Source organism: Carcharodon carcharias, chromosome 10 (assembly GCF_017639515.1).
Source record: "Carcharodon carcharias isolate sCarCar2 chromosome 10, sCarCar2.pri, whole genome shotgun sequence".
Taxonomy (NCBI): Eukaryota; Metazoa; Chordata; class Chondrichthyes; order Lamniformes; family Lamnidae; genus Carcharodon; species Carcharodon carcharias.
The window spans coordinates 118,719,588-118,743,383 of record NC_054476.1 but is presented as its reverse complement, the minus strand read 5'-3'; the positions used below and the strand labels follow the sequence as shown (position 1 = coordinate 118,743,383).

The window sequence follows — 23,796 nt, the reverse complement described above, 5'->3', positions numbered from 1 at the left end:
TGTTGACAAACATTAGAAAATCAATTAGTACAGAATTTCCAAATAAGATTTTTTTTATTCATTTACGGGATGTGGGCATCGCTAGCTAGGCCAGCATTTATTGCCCATTCGTAACTGCCCTTGAGGCGGGGGTGTGGAGCTGCCTTCATGAACCATTACAGTCCATGTGGTGTAGGTACACCACACTGCTGTAAGGGATGGAGTTCCAGCATTTTGACCCAGCTACAGTGAAGGAACAGTGATATATTTCCAAGTCAGGATGGTGAGTGATGCGGAGGGGAACTTGCAGGTGGTGGTGTTCTCATGTATCTGCTGCCCTTGTCCTTCTAGATAGTAGCGGTCAAGGGTTTGGAAGGTGCTACCGAAGGAACCTTGGTGAGTTTCTGCGGTGCATCTTGTAAATGTACACACTGCTGCCACTGTGCGTCGGTGGTAGAGAGAGTGAATGTTTGTGGAAAGGCTGCCAATCAAGTGGGCTGCTTTGTCCTGGATGGGGTCAAACTTCTTGAGTGTTATTAGATTTGCACTCATGCCGGCAAGTGGAGTGTATTCCATCTGACTCCTGACTTGTGCCTTGTAGATGTGGGCAGGATTTGAGGAGTCAGGTGGTGAGTTATTTGCCACAGGATTCCTCGCCTCTGACCTGCTATTGTAGCCACAGTATTTAGGTGGCTAGTCCAGTTCAGTTTCTGGTCAGTTATAAGCAGGATGTTAATAGAGGAGGATTCAGCATTGGCAATGCCATTGAATGTCAAGGGGCAATTGTTAGATTCTCTCTTGTTAGAGATGGTCATTGCCTGGTACTTGTGTGGCACGAATGTTACTTGCCACTTGTCCCCCAAGCATGGATACTGTACAGGTCTTGCTGCATTTGGACATAGACTGTTCCTGTATCTGAGGAGTCGTGAATGGTGCTAAACATAGTGCAATCATCAGCAAACGTCCCACTTCTGACCTTAGGTTAGAAGGTAGGTCATTGATGAAGCTGCTAAAACGGTTGGGCCTAGGACACTACCCTAAGGAATTCCTGCAGTGATGTCCTGGAATTGAGATGATTGGCCTCCAACAACCACAACCATCTTCCTTTGTGCTAGGTATGACTCCAACCAGCAGAGGGTTTTACCCCTGGTTCCCATTGGCTCCAGTTTTGCTAGGGCTCCTTGATGCCACACTCGGTCAAATGCTGCCTTGATGCCAAGGGCAGTCACTCTACCTCACCTCTGAGTTCAGCTCTTTTGTCCCTGTTTGAACCAAGGCTGTGATAAGAGCAGGAGCTGGTGGAACCCAAGCTGAGCATCAGTCAGCAGGTTAAAGCTAAGCAAGTGCCACTTGATAGCACTGTTGATGACCCCTTCCATCACTTTATTGATGATCGCGAGTAGACTGGTGGGGTGGTAATTGGCCAGGCTAGATTTGTCCAGCCTTTTGTGTGCAGGACACACCTGGGCAATTTTCATTGCCGGGTAAATGTCAATGTTGTAGCTGTACTGGAGCAGCTTGGCTAGAGGCGCTGCAAGTTCTGGAGCACAAGTCTTCAGTACTATTGCCAGAATATTGTCAGGGCCCATAACCTTTGTAGTATCTAGTGCCTTCAGCTATTTCTTGATATCACGTGGAGTGAATCGAATTGGCTGAAGACTGGCATCTGTGACACTGGGGACCTCCAGAGAAGGCCGAGTTGGATCATCCACTTGGCATTTCTGGCTGAAGATTGTTGCCTTATCTTTTGCACTGATAGGCTGGGCTCCTCCATCATTGAAGATGGGGATATTTGTGTGGTCTCCTCTTCCAGCGAGTTGTTTAATTGTCCACCACCATTCGTGACTGAATGTGGCAGGACTGCAGAGCTTAGATCTGACCCGGTGGTTGTGGAATTGCTTAGCATAAGCAGTAAGTGATAGAGCTGTCTGACATGCAAGGAGTCCTGTGTTGTAGCTTCACCAAGTTGACATCTAATTATCAGGTATGCCTGGTGCTCCTCCTGGTAAGCCCTCCTGCACTCTTCAGGGTTGATCCCTGGCTTGGTGGTAATGTTAGAGTGGGGGATATGCTGAGCCATGAGGTGACAGATTGTGGTCGAGTATAATTCTGCTGCTGATGGCCCACAGTGCCTCATGGATACCCAGTCTTGAGTCGCAAGATCTGCTCAAAATCTATCCCATTTAACACGGTGTTAATGCCACACAGCATGACGGAGGGTATCCTCAATATGAATACGTGACTTCATCTCCACAACGACTGTGCGGTGGTCATTCCTACCAATACTGCCATGGACAGATGCATCTGCAGCAGGCAGGTTGTTGAGGATGAGGTCAAGAATGTTTTTCCCTCCTGTTGGTTCCCTCACCGCCTGCCACAAACCCAGTCTAGCAGCTATGTCCCGTAGGACTCAGTCACCTCGGTCAACCAAGCCACTCTTGATGATTGACATTGAAGTACCCCACCCAGAGTGCATTTTGCACCCTTGCCACCATCAGTGCTTCCATCAAGTGGTGTTCAATATGGAATTAATACCGATTCATCAGCTGAGGGTGAGCGGTAAGTGGTAATCAGCAGGCGGTTTCCTTGCCCAAGTTTGACTTGATGCCATGAGGCTTCATGGGGGCTGGAGTCAATGTCGAGGACTCCCAGGAACTCCCTCCCGACCGCATACCACAGTGCTGCCACCTCTGCTGGGTCTGTCCTGGCTGTAGGACAGGACATACTCACGGATGGGGATGGTAGTGTCTGTGATGTGATCAATAGCATATGATTCCTTGATTATGACTTTGTCAGGCTTTTGCTTGACATAGAAAGGTAAAAAAATAGGAGGAGTCGGTCAATCGGCCCTTCAAGCCTGCTCTGCCATTCAATATGATCATGGCTGATCCTCTATTTCAACGCTGTACTCCTGCGCTCTCCCCATACTCCTTGACGCCTTTAGAGTCCAGAAATCTATCTATTTCCTTCTTAAATATGTTCAGTGTTTTGGCCTCCACAGCCTTCTGTGGTAGAGAATGCCATAGGTTCACCATCCTGAGTAAAGAGGTTTCTCCTCATCGCAGTCTTGAATGGTCTACCTGTATCCTGAGACGGTGACCCATTGTTCTAGGCCCCCCCCCCAGCCAGAGGAAAGATCACCCCTGCACCCAATCTGTCCATCCCTGTCAGAATTTTATATGTTTCAATGAGATCTCCTCTCATTCTTCTAAACTAGTCGGCCCAATCTCTCCTCATACAACAATCCTGCCATCCCAGGAATCAGTCTGGTGAACCTTCGCTGCACTCCCTCGATGGAAAGTATATCCTTTCTTAGGTTAGGGGACCAAAACAGCACACAATACTCCAGGTGTGGTCTCACCAAGGTCCTGTACAGCTGCAGTAAGACATCCTTGCTCCTGTACCCAAGTCCTCTCGCAATGAAGGCCAACATATCATAACTGCTCGCTGCACCTGCATGCTTGCTTTCAGTGATTGGTGTACAAGGACATCCAGGTCCCTTTGTACATCAACATTTGCCAATCTATCACCATTTAAATGATACTCTGCCATTGTTTTTCCGACCAAAGTGAATAACTTCATACTTATCCATGTGATATTGCATCTGCCATGTATTTGCCCAGTCACCCAACCTGTCTAAATTGCCTTGAAGCCTCTTAGCACCCTCTTCATTGTTCACATCCCCACCAAGTTTCATGTCATCAGCAAACTTGGAAATATCACATTTGGTTCCCTCATCCAAATTATTGATATATATTGTGAATAGCTGGGACCCAGGCACTGATCCCTGCAGTACCCAATCAGTCACCCACCGCCTGCCACTTCGAAAAAGACCCATTTATCCCTACTCTCTGTTTCCTGTCTGCTAACCAATTCTCAATCCACGCGAATATATTACCCCCAATCCCATGTACTTTAATTTTACACATTAACCTCTTACATGGGACTTTATCAAAAGCTTCCTGAGAATCCAAATATACCACATCCACTGGTTCTCCCTTATCTATTCTGCTAATTACATCCCCAAAGTACTCCAGTAGGTTTGTCAAATGTGATTTCCCTTTTATATATCCATGTTGGCTTTGTCTAATCCTGTTGATATTTTCTAAGTCTCCTGCTATCACATCCTTTACATTAGGCTCTAGCATTTTCCCTATAACTGAGGTTAGGCTAACTGGTCTGTAATTCGCTGTTTTCTCCTTCCCTATTTTAAATAGTGGGGTTACATTTGCCACCCTCCAATCTGGTGGGACTAGTCTGTGAGGCAGCCCTCCCAATTTTGGCACAAGTCTCCAGATGTTAATAAGGAGGACTTCGCAGGGTTGACAGGGCTGGGTTTGCCGTTGTTGTTTCCAGTGCCTAGGTTGATGCCAGGTGGTCTGTCATGTTTCATTCCTTCTTAGTGATGCATATTATAAATGGAACTGAACAACTTAAAGATCACAATTTCTTTTTAATCTGTCAGCTCCCATGGTATGTCCAAACTATCTATTTTCTGAAATCAGAGCTGATATATGTAATTTTCAGAATTTAATGACTATTGACAAGTAAAGTTATCTAGATAATTAATCAAATAAGCCTCCTCCATCACAGCATTGCATTAATAACTGAACTGGATTATTAAATGAAATGAGAAACACTATCTAATCAGCCCTAAAGCTGTTGCTTATAAATACCTTACCTTCCTACAGTCTTGACAGAAGACAGATGTTGATCCCAGAAATCCAAGTAACTCTCCACATAACAAGCATTGGGATAGACCATTTCCCATCACATTCTTCTTCATGTTTTCTAAACGGTCAACGAGGCGACTAGATCACAAAAAGAAATTGAAATAAATGTGCTGCTTAACTGCAGTATTTCATAAAGTTAGAAGTTCTTTTTTTAAAATTGCAACATAATCTAATATAAACCCTCCCCCCACTAATCTTTTGTACATTTTTGAAGTTTTTGCACACTCTTTTTTGGTTTTAGGCCTAAGCCATGCATCTCTTGCAGCCAGCATGCATAAGACCCCCAATGATCTAAAGAATCTTAGTATTTTGTCACATTTGACAGGCCTGCAAGTATCAAATCAAACTTATGCCTAGAAAGCCTGATCATCAAGCAGCTTCATACAGTTTCATAGGGATTCCTATTAATAAGTAACTTAAAACTTGCCTGAATGAAAATCTGAATGTATTAACTAAAGAAATAACATGGAATCTAATTCTCTTTATAGGGAAGTGGAAATGCAGCATCACATGACATAACTACTTTGACCAAGATTTTGGTCATCTGCCCTAATATCTCCTTATGTAGCTTGGTGTTAAATTTTGCATGATAATGTTCCTGTGAAGTGCCTTTGGATATTTCACTAATGAAAAAAACTATATAAGTGCAAGTTGTTGCTTAAAACATACATCTTTTAGTTCATTAACAGCAACATCTTGGCTAATTCAGACAGGAATTAAGAATTGCATTGCAGTCATTTAGGAAGCCAATTATAAAACATTGGATATTACACCTGCTTAATGCCCTGTGTCAGAATATAACACCAGATTACAAAGTTGAGGTTTAGCAATATCATAAATGTATACAAGTTATTAATGTTCCATCATTTTTTTTAAACAGAAGCTAAATATTGTTCCAACTTAACTTATTATTTTAATTCAAGAAATTGGCATGTATGCTAGAAAATAGTCCAATTCAATTCAAAGTCTCTTCATATTTCATTAAATCTAAATCATAATTCTTTACAAATAAAAAGCCAAACACTGCAGATTCTATAAATGTGAAGCAAGAACAGAAAATGCTAGAAACAATCATCAGACAACATCTATGGAGAACACAGAGGAATTAGCATTTTGAATTTAGACCCATGTCAAAACCAGAAAGACACTACACCTGGCATTAATCTAGGCAACAGGCACAACAAGGGAACACCAAGCCCAGTCAATCCTGCAAAGTCCTTCTCACTAACATCTGGGAATCAGTGTCCAAATTGGGAGGGGTATCCCACGGACTAGTCAAACAACAGACTGAGATGGTCATACTTACAGGATAATACCTTACAACCAACATCCCAGATAATTCCACTACCATTCCTGAATGCATCCTCTCCCACCGGCAGGACAGACACACCAGATATGGTGACATAGTGGTATACAGTTGGAAGGGAGTGGCCCTGGGAGTCCTCAACATTGACTCTGGACCCCATGAAGTCTAAGGGCATCCTGCCAATCATTAGGAAACTATCTACTGTCCTCCCTCAGCTGATGAATCAGTACTCCTCCATGTTGAACATCACTTGGAAGAAGCATTGAGGATAGTAAGGGCACAGAATGGACTCTGAGTGGGAAAGTTCAATGTCAATCCCTAAGAGCAGCTCTGCAGCACCATTACTGATCAAGCTGGCCGAGTCCTGAAGGACATAATAGCCACACTGGACCTGCAGTAGGTGGTGAGAGAACCAACACGAAGGAAAAATCTCCTTGATATTGTCCTCACCACAAACGCATCTATCCATCAAGATATTGGAGGGAGTGACAACTGCACAGTCTCCAACATGTTGAGTGGCACTACTGTTAATTGTATAAATTAAGGTTAAGTGCATACAGGTGCTGGGCACTCATTGGAAGGTTACTTGGGCACATATAGAGAGACATCTATTGACACTGGTGGTGGTATGTAGAGTTAGGAGCCATACTCTGTAACTGAATCTAAAACTGAGAAAAGATGGACTTCTGGACTCCTCATTCACCAACTGGCTGTCAGGAGTTTAACATCTACCACCATGCTAATTCGTCAAGGCTCGTTCAACAGCATCTTCCAAACCCACAACCTCTTCCACCTAGCTGGGCAAGGGCAGCAGACACATGGGAACACAACCACCTGCAGATTCCCCTCTAACCACAAACCATCCTGACTTTGGAACTATATTACCATTCTTCCACAGTTGTTGGATCAAAATCTTGCAGCCCCCATCCTAACAGAACTGTAAGTCTACCTAAACCAGGTGGGCTGCAGCTGTTCAAGAAGGCACCCCAGTGGCAAGAAGGAATAAATGCAGGCCTTGCCAGTGACACTCACATCCCATGAAAGAATAAGAAAAAGATTAGATATAGAAAAGATCTAGCAGTTCAAACCTGGGCATCCATGATGCAATGTAGCCCACGAACAGCAACAGAATTGTATTTCACCACAATCTATAACCTTATGGTCTGGCATGTCCCTCACTTGACATTTACCATCAAGCCAGGTGATCAATACTGGTTCAATCAGAAGTGTTGAAGAACATGTCAGCAGCAGGGCCAGGCTTACCTAAAAATGAGGTGCCAACCTGATAAAGCTACAACACTGGATTATATGAAAGCTAAACAGCAGATGTCAGCGATATCAGCATCAGCAACATCAGATCTCAGGCAGTTTGATAGATTCCACATGCTATCAAGAGATGGCTGAGCATAAGGGATACAGCAAAGGCAACAGACACCAACAGTCCTGCTGCATCCAGTTGTGAATGGTGGTGGATAACTAAACAGCTCACTGGAGGAGGCAGCTCCACAAATATGCTCATCCTCAATGATGGGGGAGCCCAGCACATCAGTGCAAAAGATAAGGCTGAAGAATTTGAAAGAATCTTCAGCCAGAAGTACCAAATGGATGATCCGTCTCGGCCTCCATCAGAGGTCCCCAGTATCACAAATGCCAGTCTTTAGCCAATTTGATTCACTCCACGTGATAAGAAACAACAGCTGAAGGCACTGGATACTGCAAAGGCTATAGGCCCTGACAACATTCTAGAAATAACACTGAAGACTTGTGCTCCAGAACTTGCTGAGCCCCTAGCCAAGCTGTTCCAATACAGCTACAAGACTGGCATCCATCTAGGTATGTCCTGTACATAAAAAGGTCAAATCTAACCCGGCCAATTACTGCCCCATCAGCCTATTCTCGATCATCAGTAAAATGAAGGAAGGCGTCATCAACAGTGCTATCAGGCAGCACTTGCTTAGCAATAACCTGCTCACTGACGCTCAGTTTGAGTTCCACCAAGGCCACTCAGCTCCTGACCTCATAACAGCATTGGTTCAAACATGAACCAAAGAGCTGAACTCCAGAGGTGTGGTGAGAGTGACTGCCCTTGACATCAAGGCAACATTTGACCATTTGAGGATGCATCAAGGAGCCCTGGCAAAACGGAAGTAAATTGGAATCAGGGGGATAGCTCTCCGCTGTCTGGAGTCATGCCTAGCACAAAGGAAGATGGTTGTGGTTGCTGGAGGTAATCATTTCAGTTCCAGGGAATCACTGCAAGAGTTCCTCAGGGTAGTGTCCTCAGCCCAACCATCTTCAGCTGCTTCATCAATGACCTGCCTTTCATCATAAAGCCAGAAGTGGGAATGTTCGCTGATGATTCATGACTCCTCAGATACTGAAGCAGTCCATGCCCACATGCAGCAAGACCTGGACAACATTTAGGCTTGGATGATAAGTCATAACGGTCATGCCATTCAAGCTCCACGTAATGACCATCTCCAACAAGAGAGAGTCTACCCACTTCCTCTTGACGTTCAATAAAATTACTATTGCTGAGCCCACCACCGTCAACCATTGATCAGAAACTTAACTAAACCAGCCACATTAATAATAAGTAAGGAAAATGCCAGAACTACCCAGTAGGGCTGTTAGCATCTGTGGAGAGAGAAACAGAGTTAACGTTTCACATCGGTGACCCTTCATCAGAACTGATGACCTGAGACAATAACACTGCTTCTCTCTCCACAGTTGCTGTCAGGCCTGCTGGGTACTTCCAGAATTTTCTGTTTTTATTTCAGATTTCCAGCATCTGTACTCCTTTGCTTTTGTTTTTATCTTATTGGGCTGGATTTTACAGAGCAGCAGGGTCCCTAGTCCCCGGATGCAAAAGCCTCTGCTTCGCTGTATCGCACCTCAGCCATTTAACAGCTGTTGGGCAGTTAATTGACTTGAGGCTCGGCTACCGCCCCCATCGGGGCAGGAAATATGATCTCCAAGAGTTACTGGTCAATCAAATGCCCAACAGCTCTCTGGTCCCAGCCACACTACTGGAAACTGGAGGCCCCAACGGCGATCATCAATTAAACCAGATGTGAAGGTAATTGTGGAGGCGATCTCACAGGAGCCAGGTTGGCAGGCTGTAGCAAGGGGTGAGGGGGGGTAGGGGGCTAGGGTGGTCAGGACAGAGGACAGGTACACCCCTCTTGCTCAGTCACCAGTCCAAACAGTGAAAGCTGCTGCATTGCACATTTGGTGCCTGCCTCATCCTCACATAAATGAATCCCTGCGGCCAGTTAAGGACCTCAATTGGCCCAGCTGCAGGCAGGCATCCTGCAACAGGGGCAGGGACAGGTGGATACGCACCCACTTTTACACCAACCTAACCACGACTACCCCTGGCTGCCCCACCGGGTGTGAAATCACAGCCATAGTGTTTGTTCTGCACCATATTCTCCAATGAATAACAGCATGAATCCAGATCTGAAGATAAAATTAATTTCTGACCTTAAAATCTACAATTTGCTTCATGCAGTTACAAATGGCAATACCTTAAAGCCCAGAAACTATCAAAAGGTCCATATGTTAATGCCCCTTCACAATAATTATGGATTTTGTAGTGCACATAAATGAACCAAAATGTATTAAAAACCTATGAAGCTCCTGACCTTTTGCCTGTTTTAACTCTCCCTTTCATTTTGTCAATGCTATACAAGGGCACTCTTTGGCTGGGTGCCTGTTCATGTGGTTGCAGGAACCACACTAAACTGATGCTGGTAGTTCATCATAATGACCCAGTTATGCAGCCAAAGCCACCCACACAGATCATTGGCTGTGCAACTGTCAATTTAGCTTAACAGGCATGACTTTTTTGAGATAGTCAGCACCTATTCAAGAAGAGGAGCACTCTGACTACAGGGTATGCCTGCAAGGACGGAAATAGCTGCAAGAGATCTAGAGAGGACGCATTGGAGGCTCTGGTTCAGGCAATGGGCAAGAACAGCAAGATTCTGTTTCTTCAGTGGTGGTGATGGTGGGGACGGTGGGTGGCTGCAGCGGGGCCAAGATGGGCAGAGAGCCATCCAAACACCATCTCTGTCACCAGTGAAAAAAGGTCACTGAGGAGGTTGACGCCAGAAATTTAGCTCCCAAGACATGGCTGTGGTACCAAACAAAGTTCTTTGACCTTGCCAAGAGGGGCGGGGGAAAGCAGGCAAATATTTTCAATAGGAATGAGGAAGAGGAAGAAGAAGAGATGAAGAATTCTCAATTTTGCTGATCAGAGGCTCTTTTCACATTGCCATCAAGTTATTCTAAAGCAGCTACAGATGCATCTGTCATCTTGCCCTTTCCACTGCCATTACATAAAATGACATGGTATCTACAGCACAGAAAAGGCTATTCTGCCCAACGGGTCTGTGCCAGTATTTATGCTCCACATAAGCATTCTCCCTCCCTACTTCATTTAACCCTATCAGCATAACCTTCTTTTGCTTTCTCCCTCCTGTACTTTTCAAGCTTCCTTTTACTTCATCTATGCTGTTCACCTCAACCACTCCACATGGTTTTGAATTCCACATTCAAGGGACAGAAGAAGGTTCTCCTGATTTCTTTATTACACTTATTTAGTTTTAGATTCCCCAACATCTTCTCTACATCTACCTCAACGAACATCTTCATATTTTAAAGACTTCATCCCTCTCCAGCCTGTGCAGTGTTCCTTGAAAGCCATAATCTTTCAGTTCTGGTACCATCCTTGTAAATCTTTCTTGCACCTCCTTTGGTACCTTGATTTCCTTTCTGTAATATGAAGATCAATACTCTTAAGTGTTGTCCAAACAAAGTTCTATACAAATTCAACATAAGTTCTCAGCTTTTGAATTCTTTCTAGTCATGAAATCCAGTGCTTTGTTTGCACTTTTATGGCCTTTTTAACCTGCATTGCTACTTATAATAATTTGTACCACATTTAGACTTATATTCCAAGGATTATGTGGCCTCCTTATTCCCCCTACCAAAGTGCATCAGCCTACACCCATTTATATTAAAATTAATTTACCATTTACTTGCCCATTTTGCACATTTATTAACATTTTGTATTTTGTCACATTCCTCCTCAAAATTAACTATTCCTCCCAACCTAAAGTCAATCATTTATGTAAATGATGAACAATTCTGGAGAATCGGTGTCTAGCACACCCTTATGGCTGAAAACACACAAAACCTTTCAACTCCACCTTTTAAATATCGCAATGAAGCTCATTTGATTTCCAGCACAAGAGTCCGTCCTACTTTTGTTTTCCCTTCTTTATAATGCTATTTTTGGGTGTCATATGGAAAAGATAGTGAGTTTTTTTATTCTTTCATGGGATGCGGGCATCGTTGGCAACGGCAGCATTTGCTGTCCATTCCTAATTGCCCTTGAAACTGAGCATCTTGCTAGGCCATTTCAGAGGGCAGTTAAGAGTCAACTGCATTGCCGTGGGCCTGAAGTCACCTGTAGGCCAGACCAGGTAAGGACAGCAGATTTCCTTCCCTCAAGGACATTAGTGAACCAGGTGGGTTTTTACAGCAATCGATGATAATTCCATGGTCTATTACTGAGACTAGCTTTCAATTCCAGATTTTATTAATTGAATTTAAATTCCACCAGCTGTTGTGATGGGATACGAACCCGTGTCCCTAAAGCATTAGTCTGAGTGCCCGGATTACTAGTCCAGTTACATTATCACTACGCCACTGGGTCCCCTCAAGGTGCATTATATCAGGTGTCCTACCACATCATAGTGGTTTTACCACAATGCAGCTTTAAAGGGCGAGATTACTGAATTATTTAAAACAATAATACCTAATTGTATTACATTAAGAAAGCTTTTCCATACCCAATCCGCTTCTGTTCAACCAGATCCAGACACTCGGCTCTTTTGATGACATCTAGTATAATTGCAACTTCATTCTTAGTTAGTATCTGATTTTGCCGCTGTTTGTCCGTCTCGTTAGTGTGTACAGACCAGCCAGTTTTGAGCCTATTGCAAAGAGAACATCACATAGTTTTTTTTTATTTATCCCAACAGACACACAAACAAAATATATCAATTAGGAGAGCAGAGAAGCCTAAGCCACTGACGCCTTCACAAACATAGCCATGTAATACATTGGAATATAGAGGCGTGGCAGGGATCTTCAGTCCTATGGAACAAACATCCTCTAACATGTGGGAACTCCAGGATGGCTCTCATGGCTTGGACAATCACACATGCAGGAACTATTGTCAACTAGAGCAGCTTGAGCTCTAGATTTTGGAGCTTGAGCAGCTGGTGTCACTGCAATGCATCTGCGAAGTTGAGAGTTTCATGGATAGCACATTTCTAAAGATGATTAGCCCTTGGTTTGAGGAAATGCTGGCAGAGAGAATGGATGACCAGATAGTCAAGGAGGACCAGTAGTTGGTGCAAGGGTCCCCGAGTGCATCTCGCTCTCCGTTCAGTATTCAGTTCTGAGTACTGGTGTAGGTGATGGTTCCTCTAGGGAGTGCACATCATTGATGAATGGATTGACAGGTTCTCCTGGCTGCTGGACTCGATAGTTAAATTTAGCACCTTCGAGTATTTTGTTGCTTCTTAGGTTGAAATAAACGATGAATAACTTTAGTACTTCTTCAAATTTAGCAGGTGTTTCATTGGTTCCTTGTCTTGCAATAATGTCGTCCACAATCTGGCCTACCAAGCAGTGTGTTACAAAAACAGAATTACCTGGAAAAACTCAGCAGGTCTGGCAGCATCGGCGGAGAAGAAAAGAGTTGACGTTTCGAGTCCTCATGACCTTTCCACAGAACTGAGTGAATATAAGGAGAGGGGTGAAATATAAGCTGGTTTAAGGTGGGGGGGAGGGAGGGTGGGGTGGTGTGGTTGTAGGGACAAGCAAGCAGTGATAGGAGCAGATAATCAAAAGATGTCACAGACAAAAGAACAAAAGAACACAGGCGTTGAAGGTGGTGATATTATCGAAATGAATGTGCTAATTAAGAATGGATGGTAGGGCACTCAAGGTACAGCTCTAGTGGGGATTATTTTTAAATCTTTTATGCCCTGCTAGTCTTTCTACCCAACCCCCACTAGAGCTGTACCTTGAGTGCCCTACCATCCATTCTTAATTAGCACATTCATTTAGATAATATCACCACCTTCAACACCTCTGTGTTCTTTTGTTCTTTTGTCTGTGACATCTTTTGATTATCTGCTCCTATCACTGCTTGCTTGTCCCTATAACGACATCAACCCACCCCCACTTCTCTCCCCCCACCCCACCCTCCCCCCCCCCACCTTAAACCAGCTTATACTTCACCCCTCTCCTTATATTCACTCAGTTCTGTGGAAGGGTCATGAGGACTCGAAACGTCAACTCTTTTTTTTCTCCGCTGATGCTGCCAGACCTGCTGAGTTTTTCCAGGTAATTCTGTTTTTGTTTTGGATTTCCAGCATTCGCAGTTTTTTGTTTTTATTAAAGCAGTGTGTTAACTGGCTCTGCTTCTGACTGTTTGTCTAAATCTGAAGCAATACTGTATCTTAGGAATCTTTTCCCCGAAAGTCCCCAAGTTTGTGATTGATCTGGGCCTTGGATTATTCCAAATTAATTTGAAAGTGTGGAATTCTGAAGTGTAGGTTCGGTTTTAAAAGCTTTCTTAATTCAAGATGATATCACCATGCACTTGAAGACAACTGGATTTCCCCATGCTTGTTGGATTTGCTGGGGTCTGCTACAATGGCAATCATGCTCAAGCTTGAAAATAAAAATGTCAACAATAGCTGCCTGGATCAACTACCTGCAGAGTTCCCTTGCTCGGGTTTTCTTGAAACTGCACTTCTGACTCTGAGTTAATTAAAGATTTCTCAGAATTTGCTATAGGATTTTAAATCCCAGAATTTTAAAAGGTTTAGCTCACACCCGCTGAGTCTGCTGACTCTACACTCTGGGATTAGAAGGTGGACTTCCAAAGAAGATTCAATGGAGTCTTCTACTGCAATAATTAATCTTCAGTTTCTGCCTCCAGCTCCCAAGCCTTTCTTTGGAGCTTTGTCACTGCAATTTTTCCTCTGCGTCTCTGCATCTGGAACTTCTTTTAAGGTCAGGCTGATTTGCTGAATTTTTTCTCAGTCTTCCAGCATTTTAGTTTTGCTGTGCATTTTCTGCAAGATTTTGGGTTTTTCCTCCAGCTGCCACCATGTTGTAAGATGCTGGTTACAGTTCAGTTGGTCTGAAGAAGCCTTTATAGTCATATGCAGATTAATTGTAAGTCTTTACTGGCTCTTAGAACTATTTACAGATATACAGTAAAGGGTACAAGCTAGGAGCTGTCACCATGCTTATGATACATATGTCTCTGTCCAACATTGCACTGACCCTGGATGCTGGTCATGTGCTCTCTTACAGCACTATGGGGGCAGTACTGTACTCAGTCCCATGTTAACCCTACATGTGCCAGACCCTTAAGTGCAACATTTGACACTTACAAGTGACTGCAACCTACATGATAAAAAAAGATTTTTAATTTAAGTAGACATCCAAGACAATATGAGATTCATATTAATATAAAAGAAAATCCTGAAAATGTGCCCTTGCCAAAATATTTGTACACAAATAGCACACAAGTATTTTTGAATAATTTTAATTGTAAAATGTGGAATTTAATTTGCATAATTACTCACTTGGCTCGAAGGGCAAGTTGTCTGTCATTAGGACACACCCACTGATCTGTTCCACTTCCAAATATAGTGTCAGCCATGACTTTTGCCTGCTGAGATTTATTGGAGAAGAAAATGTAATTGTCAATATTTTGATAGCATTTAAATGCTGTTTGATTGCACCAAAGTACTACTGTTCATTTATTCCATATTCACATTTGTACTCTACAGTTCACTACAGTTCATCATCAGGTATGGATGGACATAAATCCAAACTTAATTCATACTGTAATACGGATTTAGTAAAATTAGATACCAGGGTAAAAACAAATGCAGTCTTTGAAAGGATTGATAATTTTTGTAAATCTGAACTCAGTCAGCTGTTCTAGTTAAAATCACAGAATATACTTAACAGGTTTGCTATCTAACAATAGCTAGAGAGCACTACTTCTCTATTAAACCTTTGTATCTTGTTGACCCCTGTTTAGCCTGAAGACATCTTGGCATTCTTGATGGGGAGCCTCTCCCACTGGGAGTGATTCAGACACAGAGTGAATCTGAATTTCTAATATACACTTCCAGCAGATGAACCCAATAGTGCAAGGTCTTCAGAAAGCTCTTGAACATATTAAAGGGAAACGCCCACTTAGTTGAATCATTTTTTCTGAATCTCTTCAGATTTCATGGAGCATAAAGCTTCACTGAAGGGCTTGGTGATCATGAATCTGGTTGTTAACAGAAGCAATGGAAAATAAGAACTCCGACAAAAATGCTCAAGACAGGAATTGGCTGAAAAGATATCAGAAAGCTCTCTTAATGGATCAACAAGTTTTAGAACAGAAGTTGCAGAGGCCAGATTTGATCACTAGCCTGTGGTAAACTATCCAATCTCTGCGAGGGAAGTAGCAAGTACAAACGGTTTTGGTACCCTGACGCAGGAGAATAAATCAGCCCCCTTGGAAATGCATTTGTGCGTATATCCAATGAGCACAGAATTGAGTCAACTCTAAAGCCAACACAAGGTGTGCAGGCTGCGAACATCCACAGTCAAGCCTAATACACAAACAACTATTTGATCAACAAACGGGTTCCGACTGGTGCTTGTGGAATGGTCAGTGTCTTCACAAAAAGAGAGCAGAGACCATTACCTAAAGAACTAGAACATCTAATTATTTTTAAAAATGCACTTAAGGCTGCAAGACACTTGAGGGCGCTCTGATGATACTTATGAGCCATAGAACATTCATTTGTATTGTTTATCACTTGAAACCCTCAAGAGCATTGCTGTCGAGTTATAAACTCCAAAATTCATCTATCTAGAATAAGCAAAACGTGAATTTCTTACAAATAAATGTGGTAACCAATTCTTTAACAATTAAAGACGCATTTAAAATCAAGGTGGTTACTTTAAAAACCATTTTGCTACAGTGCAGATTATTAACAGGCATGGTTCTGGCTCGGGATTGTGTTACAAGCTCAGGAGTGCACTCCTATAGCATAACAGATTTTGTGCACAGAATCATTATGTCTGATCATTTTGAAGCAAAATAAACAGATGATCAAAAAATATCATAAATAATCTTCAAGAACAATCACAATACATGCTGGCATACTTGATATCACTATTGACCTTTTCCACACTGAAAATATTAATACAGGTCATCGTAGAAACAAAATTATACATGGTTGTTGCTAACCTTGAAATATTCAAGTTACATGTTGAGCAAACAAAGCACTAAACAATCACAGAAATTAAAGGAATACTCCAGTAAAAGGCCATATACAATCCTTATGGAGGAATCCAAAACTAAAAGTTCTATTTATTCACAACATACTGTGTTGAGAGATGGATAAAGCGCTGTTTTATAAGAAACATGCCATGAAGAACATAGGAACATAAGAACAGCATTTTGCTATTTAGCACCTTGAACCTGTTTCACCATTCAATAATTCGTAACCTAACTTCATATATAACTCAACATTTGCCCCATATTCCTTAACAGCTTGCAATTTTGTTAAGGAGAAGCTGCACTGCTTTAACCTGATTGCTGTTACGTAGATGTTCAGCAAAAGGTCAGAGTTTAATAGCTCTTTAAACTGCAGGCCAGAATCCTAGCTTTCTTTTTCTAGTGTAGTTAGTAAGGTCATTCAGGAGGTCAGGGCCATTATCAATCCTGTATTAAAATAATTGTCGTTTTATTTTTAAAGAGTGGTGCAGAAATTTGACTGCAACAGAGAACTGCAAAGGACAGAAAATGTGTACATTTCAAACCTCTTTTATCATATTAGCGGATTGCCTGCATATATTGTTACAGTGAGTCAGAGAATAGTTCGACTTAGAACATTCTCAGGATATAGTGTCCAGGCCCAACCATCTTCAGCTACTTCATCAATACTCCCTCCATCATAAGGTCAGAAGTGGAGATGTTCTCTGATGGTTGCACAATGTTCAGCATCATTTTTGACTCCTCGGATTATAAGATCTAGGGGTCTGAGGTATCAAAACCCTTTTAATTCAAATATCTTGGTTTCTCCTCCCTTATTAGATTATTGTCCGATTTAACCCTTTAATTGGCTAAGGGTAAAGGTTACCCGGTGTCATCCCACCTCTGTAACTAGAGTCATGGAGGCTAAGACAAGTGACCTCTTATTTCCTTAGGCCCCAAAGATTACATTGCATTGTAAATGAATGATATTTCCATTTAGATACAGATTGCAGCTGTACAAACAATGCAATCATCTAATTTACGGATTATACATGTGGCTGGATGAGAAAATCTAATTGCAGATGCATTATCAAGAGTTCAAAGTTCAAAGGAAATTGGATATTTAAAACCTGGACACTGGACTGAAATAACTTCTGTTAATACCAAGGATTGTTATATATCTTATGTTAATGCACACACCTAGTAATGTAATAGTTTGGGTATACAGATAAGCATAGTAAGTAGTGTAAAATGGGTTGAGAAAACGAAGCCATCTTTTAAAATTATTTAAGGTTCATTTTTCCATAAGGATGGTATTACAAAAGTATAATAAATTTCATAATTTTTTTTGGTTTGTTGTAAAGTATGTTTATGGATGTGAGTGTAGATGGTTGCGTCTGTGTGATTTAGTTACATTTGGAATCAGATAGACTGCACGCTTGAAATTATCAAAAGAAGCTAGGTGTAGAAATGTACTTGAAATGCTAATGAGTGAACATGGATGCTGCCTTAGGATGCAGTTTCAGACTGCAGCCAATAGATAGCACTGTATCACAAATCCCTCCATTGACACCTCAATTCTATCCACAATTTTATTTTTTCACCTGAACTTTTGGCATTTTTTTTTTGGTCCTTTCCCAATCAAACAATTTAACTTATTACATTTTGAATCTATTTCCTTCTTCCTGATTTTGTTTCTCTCCTTTCTTTAACTAATTCAATCCCCATTTCTTCCTTCACAAATTCCCCCTCCAAGAACCATTCCAATATACCACCCCAAACTCAACTATACATCCTCACAGCAACTTCAACCCTGCTAGACCACCACCTTGGGCATTAATTCAGTCATATCCTGATCATTTTTTTCAATGATGTGTTGATTTTTTACTTTTGTCTCAAAGTAGCTTTTCTACATAACTTAATGTTAAATCTGCTGATCATCAAGGTTACATATTTAACTTGTTTTGTTCTGTTAGATGTGTGCTGAAATAAGCCCAATTATCTATGATTCTAGCATAACATACAGTTTGATGTTCTGATTAAAACACTGAACTATTAGATTGCCCAACTTTGTTCTACCTGTGCTCTCAGCTCACATCTTTTCCTAGTTTCTCTCTAAACTCATTTCGTCCATGAGACCCACTCCTGCTCCAGTTTGATCCTTTAGCCACTAAGCTGTTGATGATTCTCGTCCAGCTGGGAGTGCTCTCAACTGGTTCCATTATTGTCTATTGAATCATAGACAGAGATGCACTAGCAATGGCTTCTCTTCCTGCTCCCAGACTGTTACCGCTGGTGTTTAATGTTTTAATGACCCAGTTTTATCTCTGGGTCTATCCTTGGCCTCCTCCTATTTCTCATCTAAATGCTGCCTTTCATTGAAATCATCCGAAATCATTTGAATTAGTTTTCCCATGTGTGTTGATGACCCAGATCTACCTCACTACTACCTCTCTCAACTCCTTCACTGTTGTTACATTATCAGACTATTTATCCAAGGCCCAGTGCTGGATGTGCAGAAACTTCCTCCAATTAAATATTGGGAAGTGTGAAGCCTTCATTTTTGGTCCTCAGACTAAACTCTGTTCCCTAGGACCAACTCAATCCCTCTCCCTGGCAATATTCTAAGATCAAAATAGTCTGTTTGCAACCTTGGTGTCACATTTGACCTCATATTAGCACCATCACTAAGACTGCCTATTTCCACGTCTATGACATCATCCAACTTCACCCTTGCCTCAGCTAATCTGCTGCTGAAACCCTTACTCTTGCCTTTGTTACCTCTCAACTCAACTATTCCAACACTCCTCACTGGTATCCCACATGCTACTCTTCGCAAACCATCCAAAACCCTGCTGCCAGTGCCCTACCCTCGCAGCAAGTCCCCTTCATCTATCAATCCTCTGCTTGCTGGCCCAGTCAAGCAAAGTCTTGATTTTAAAATTCTCATCCTTGTTTTCAAATATTTCAATGGTGTCATCCCCCCCTTTCTCCGTAATTTCCTTCAGCCCCACAGCCCTCTGAGATACCTGTGCTCTTCTAATTCTGGCTTTTGCATATCGCCAATTTTGATCGCTCTGCCACTGGTGGCCATGCCTTCAATCACCTAGGTCCTAAGCTCTGGAATACCCTCCCTACAACTTTCCACCACATTTTTATCCTTTAAGACACTTCTTAAAACCAAATTCTTTGACCAAGCTTCTGACCTAATATCTCATGTGACTCTGTCATATTTTGTTTTATAATGCTCTTGTGAAGTAGCTTGGGAGGTTTTATTATGTTGAAAGCGTTATATGAAAATCCATTGTTGCTGCCACCTTTTGTTCAAAACTGGGCAGGGGGCAAACAAGCTTGAGAGCCTATGAATTTTATTAATATAGAAACCAAAAATCATGCTTATAATGTCTTCTTTTCAATTTTGAAAATTACTGAATAGGTATCGCCAAACCAGATGCATTCTGTCAGCTAACATTCTGACTTTTGGGAGGCTAGTTTATCGGTCAGCACTTTCTGACAAATAGCCAGGTCCTCACCCACCCCTCCTGCATTGGGGAATACCAAATTAGACAAGTTTGTCTCTTACTTTTCACATATTCCCAATTCTAATGACCAGACTGCCACCTCTTGCTTCAGGCAAGAACTCTGCATTGTACTGAGGCAGCAATCACAAAGAACCGGAATCACAGTGAAAGAAGAAGTAGCATTGCTGCATTAGTTACTGGACCTTACTAGGAGTAAGCAGGATGGGGGCATGGCTCCCAAGACGAAAGCGGGCGAGGGGAAAGCATAGCAAGGGAAAGGGCAGATGTGAGAGTGAAAGGGGGTAAATGACTGTGAAAGAAAGATGGTGGAGAGCAGAAAATGAGAGAAATGAGAATGAAAATCAATGGTAACTAGGTAGGGGGGAGCTAAAGAATGATAATGCAGAGAAGGGAAAATGAATTACAAAGAAGATGAGAGCAATGCTGGGGTGGAGGGAGGATGCGTACATAAGAAATAGGAGTAGGCCATTCAGCCCCTTAAGCCTGCCCCACCATTCAATAAGGTCATGACTGATCTGCCCCAGGCCTCAATTCCTCTTTCGTGCCAGCTCCTCATAGCCCTCAACTCCCTGATATTTCAAAAAATTATCTAACTCCTCTTCAAATACTTTCAGTGATCTAGCCTCCACAATTCTCTGGGGCAGAAAATTCCAGACATTCACTAACCTCTGAGAAGAGAAATTCCTTTGCACCTCAGTTTTAAATGAGTGTCCCCTTATTCAGTAATTATGTCCCCTAGTTCGAGATTCCCCCACTGGTGGAAACATTTTAACATCTACTCTGTCAAGCCCCCTCAGAACCTTGTATGTTTCAATAAGATCACTCCTCATTTGTCTAAACTCCAATGAATAAAGGCCTAACCTGTTTAATGGTTCTTGATAAGTCAACCCCTTCTTCCCAGGAATCAGACTAGTGAATCTCTTTTGAACTGCCTCCAATGCCAGTTTATCCTTTCTTAAATACTGGGGCCAAAACTGAACACAGTACTCCAGGTGCAGCCTCACCAACACCCTGTACAGTTGTAACAAGATTTCCCTATTTTTAAACTCCAGCCCCCTAGCAATACAAGCCAAAATTCCATTTGCCTTCTTAATTACTTGCTGCATCTGCATGCTAACTTTTTGAGTTTCATGCACAAAAACACCCAGATCCTTCCGTGCTGTACTTTTTTGGAGTCTCTCTCCATTTCAATAATAGTCTGCCTTTTGATTTTTCTTGCCAAAGTGCATGACCTCACACTTCCCTATATTAAACTCCATCTGCCAAGTTTTTGCCCACTCACTCAACCTGTCTATATCCCCTTGCAGATTCCTGATGTCCTCATCACAATATGCCCTCCCACCTATTTGCAGCAAATTTGGATCCATTACACTTTGCCCCCTCCTCCAAGTTAATATAGATAGTAAATATTTGAGGCCCTAGGTCTGATCCTTGTGGTATTCCACAAGTTATGTCTTTCCAACCTGAAAAAGACCCATTGATCACATAGGCATAGGGGGAATGGGAAGGAGAGTGCCAGTGTTAGAGGTAGCAAACAAGAAAAGTGTCAGCATGAACTTGGGCTGGAGAATGAAATAATTTCACTGGACTGAGAAGAAGGAAAGACAATATCATCTTAACTAGGTTAGAGAGGGAGGTAGCAAACTGAATAATTGGTAAGGAAAATGGAGAAGAGTATGAACTGAGAAGGTTGATAGTGTGTCTCGGTGAAAGGGTAAGGAGTTGGATGGAGTACAGTGCCTCTGAGAACAGAGTCTAGAAAACTGATCAATACCTGGGATGCAACTGATCCCTATTCCTCCTCAGCCCACCAAATTTGGGTACAACAGTGAACAGGACTGGAAATTTGGCCCAGTGAACGTTTTTGTAGCTAATGATTGGAATATGGAAATCAATTATCTTTTGTCCATCAAATGCTCCATTGATTGATTTTAAACTCTCCATAGATTGATTTTAAACTCAATGTCACTGTTCTTCAATCTGGACAACTAAATTGCAGTCTCCATGCTATAGATAAACCTTTCCTTTAAGGACAGATCTGATTAAACATAACTTTTTTAAAAATACATTTTCTTTACCTAGCCATATAAAATATAAGATATAAATACAAAAATCTTCCACAATGGCGCTCTACTCTCATCATCGTTGCATCCAAAAACCCTTTGTACATAAAGTATTTGCATTAATTTTTAAAGCATTGATAATGGAAAGAACAGGTGGTGAGCATGACGCCAGGAAATATAAACAAACAAAGGAGGGCAAAGTGTAGTGTATTTGCAGGAAGCTTTGTGAGAAGTTAGAATGGTTTTAAAACAAATTGTAAATACTTTTTCGATAAATTGCATCTGAGCAACTTGTAGTATGTGAACAAATGCTTCAATAGTTAAATCTTCATGCAAAACAAATTCTTATTTCTGCTTTAGTCGATGCAAAGATATATCACATCCATGAATTTGTTGATTTACAGCATAAAACTTAACCATACAACTCTGCATGCATCACCGCTGCATGAGATTTGTGGAGCCTCAGTTTTTGGAAGACAATGGTGTGGTTTCACAGGTGGTATAGCTAAACATATGTGCTGAGTGTTCAAACTGTAACACTCATTGAGCACAATGTTACCAGTGTTGCATTCCACAGCTTGTGATACAATTCCAAGGTTAAGATCAAAGACCAGTTACAGTCATTTATTTTGAATTAAGGTCAACTTTGGAAGGAACAAAATGCTATCACTGTGTTTCGCAATGCTGCTTTTAGAACAAATTTTATGAGATAGGTTTGTTGGGAGCTAACTCGTACAATTTTAAAATAGTTAATCACAACAATTCTACTCTCACATCCATGATATAATTAACTACACACCTTGCTGAATCTCCTGTGTTTTGAAAAGTGAAACTACCCTTGTACTATTTTTTCCAAAATGCACAAAATTTCATGCAATTATTTCTTTCTTCAGACATGAAATCTTGCCGGTTCACGTGGGCTCGAGCCTACCAGCACATAATTTAACAGGTCATTCTTCAACTTGCAGCTGATAATGACTGTTTGTGAGCTATTAAAAACAGAGCCCATTTCTGTTCTTATTTCATCTTCATACTTTTTTTTAAAGTTGGGGGATCAATGAACATCATGAGTAGAAATCCTGTTGGATTAAACCTCTCCTTGGCCCAGGTGTAATGGTGTCAATTAAAGTGCCCCAGCTAAGATCAGCTAACTTTGCATGCAGGTGAGAAATACAAGAGTGGGCCAAGAATGGAACCTTGGGAGGCTCCAGAGAAAATAGTGGAAATGGGGTGGTAGTAGGAAATAAGACAAGAAGCCAACGCATGAGATTCTGTGGCTGACAGGATAGATAAGTGGCTCTGTGGAAATGGAGCATCGGCATTGGAGGAGGATGGGTGGTCAACCATGTTAAAGGTTGCAAACAGGTCACAAAGAGGAACTGGGATAGTGCAGCACAATCACATAGGATGTCATTTGTGATACTGATAAAGGCCGTTTTATGGCAAGGAAAGTTTCAAACATGGGAATTGCAGGAAATGTGGGCATGAGTTTGGGCAACAACAGACATGTCAAGCACTTGGGGAAATGGAGGTTGGAAATGAAGCGGTACTCTGCAAGTTCAGAGGGGTCAAGGGTGGGTTTTTGGGACAGAGGGTGGGACATTGACAACAGATTTGAAAGGGAGAACAGTACCCAAGAAAAGGAAATGGTATACAAGATGAGGTAGTTCCACATGGCATCATGCCCATATTAATTCTGCACTAAACTCCAAGATATGTCACAATATTCTTCTAAATGTATTCCCTTAACCTATGTATACTGTGGTTGTAAGAGTTCAGAGGCTGGGAATTCTGCAGAAGCCAACAC

The 23,796-nt window shown here is 41.9% G+C and overlaps 1 protein-coding gene across 9 annotated transcripts in view; it reads right to left on the bottom strand.

The window, feature by feature from the left end:
- The window catches only part of LOC121283061 (rab effector Noc2-like), a 238,999-nt gene that overhangs the window by 136,630 nt on the left and 78,573 nt on the right, over positions 1–23,796 (bottom strand). For all 9 annotated transcript variants that reach the window (XM_041197079.1, XM_041197082.1, XM_041197078.1 and 6 more), the window contains 3 exons: positions 14,703–14,791; positions 11,880–12,023; positions 4,661–4,790 (listed from right to left, as the gene is read on the bottom strand). In XM_041197079.1, coding sequence (XP_041053013.1) covers positions 4,661–4,790; positions 11,880–12,023; positions 14,703–14,791 — 363 coding nt within the window. The remainder of the gene's footprint in view (positions 1–4,660; positions 4,791–11,879; positions 12,024–14,702; positions 14,792–23,796) is intronic.